At 67.8% G+C, this 286-nt stretch overlaps 1 protein-coding gene across 1 annotated transcript; it reads left to right on the forward strand.

Moving 5' to 3' along the window:
- Positions 1 to 6: 6 nt before the first annotated feature.
- Positions 7 to 279, forward strand: LOC109279756 (DNA polymerase subunit gamma-1-like; the record flags this gene model as incomplete). Its single annotated transcript, XM_019474626.1, has 1 exon — positions 7 to 279. A coding segment is annotated over one exon (273 nt), but the record flags the coding sequence as incomplete, so codon positions are not given.
- Positions 280 to 286: the final 7 nt, after the last annotated feature.

Below are 286 nucleotides of genomic sequence, written 5' to 3' on the forward strand. Positions count from 1 at the left end.
GACCTGTGGGGCAAGGAGACCTCCACGCTGCCCGACGTGGACCTGCAGCTGCCCCGTATGTACGGGGACAACATCGACGAGCATTTTCGCCTCCTGGCGCAGAAGCAGAGCTTGCCCTACCTGGAGGCGGCCAACGAGCTGCTGCGGTGTGAGCTGCCCCCCATGCCCGCGCAGTGGGCATGGCAGCTCGGCTGGACCCGCTACGGCCCCGATGGGCAAGTGGAAGCCGTCGACTTCCCCGAGGAGCGGGCGGTGGTGTTGGACGTGGAGGTGTGCGTGGCTGACG

Source organism: Aptenodytes forsteri, unplaced genomic scaffold (genome assembly GCF_000699145.1).
Source record: "Aptenodytes forsteri isolate BGI_AS27 unplaced genomic scaffold, ASM69914v1 C12814722, whole genome shotgun sequence".
In the NCBI taxonomy this organism is placed as follows: Eukaryota; Metazoa; Chordata; class Aves; order Sphenisciformes; family Spheniscidae; genus Aptenodytes; species Aptenodytes forsteri.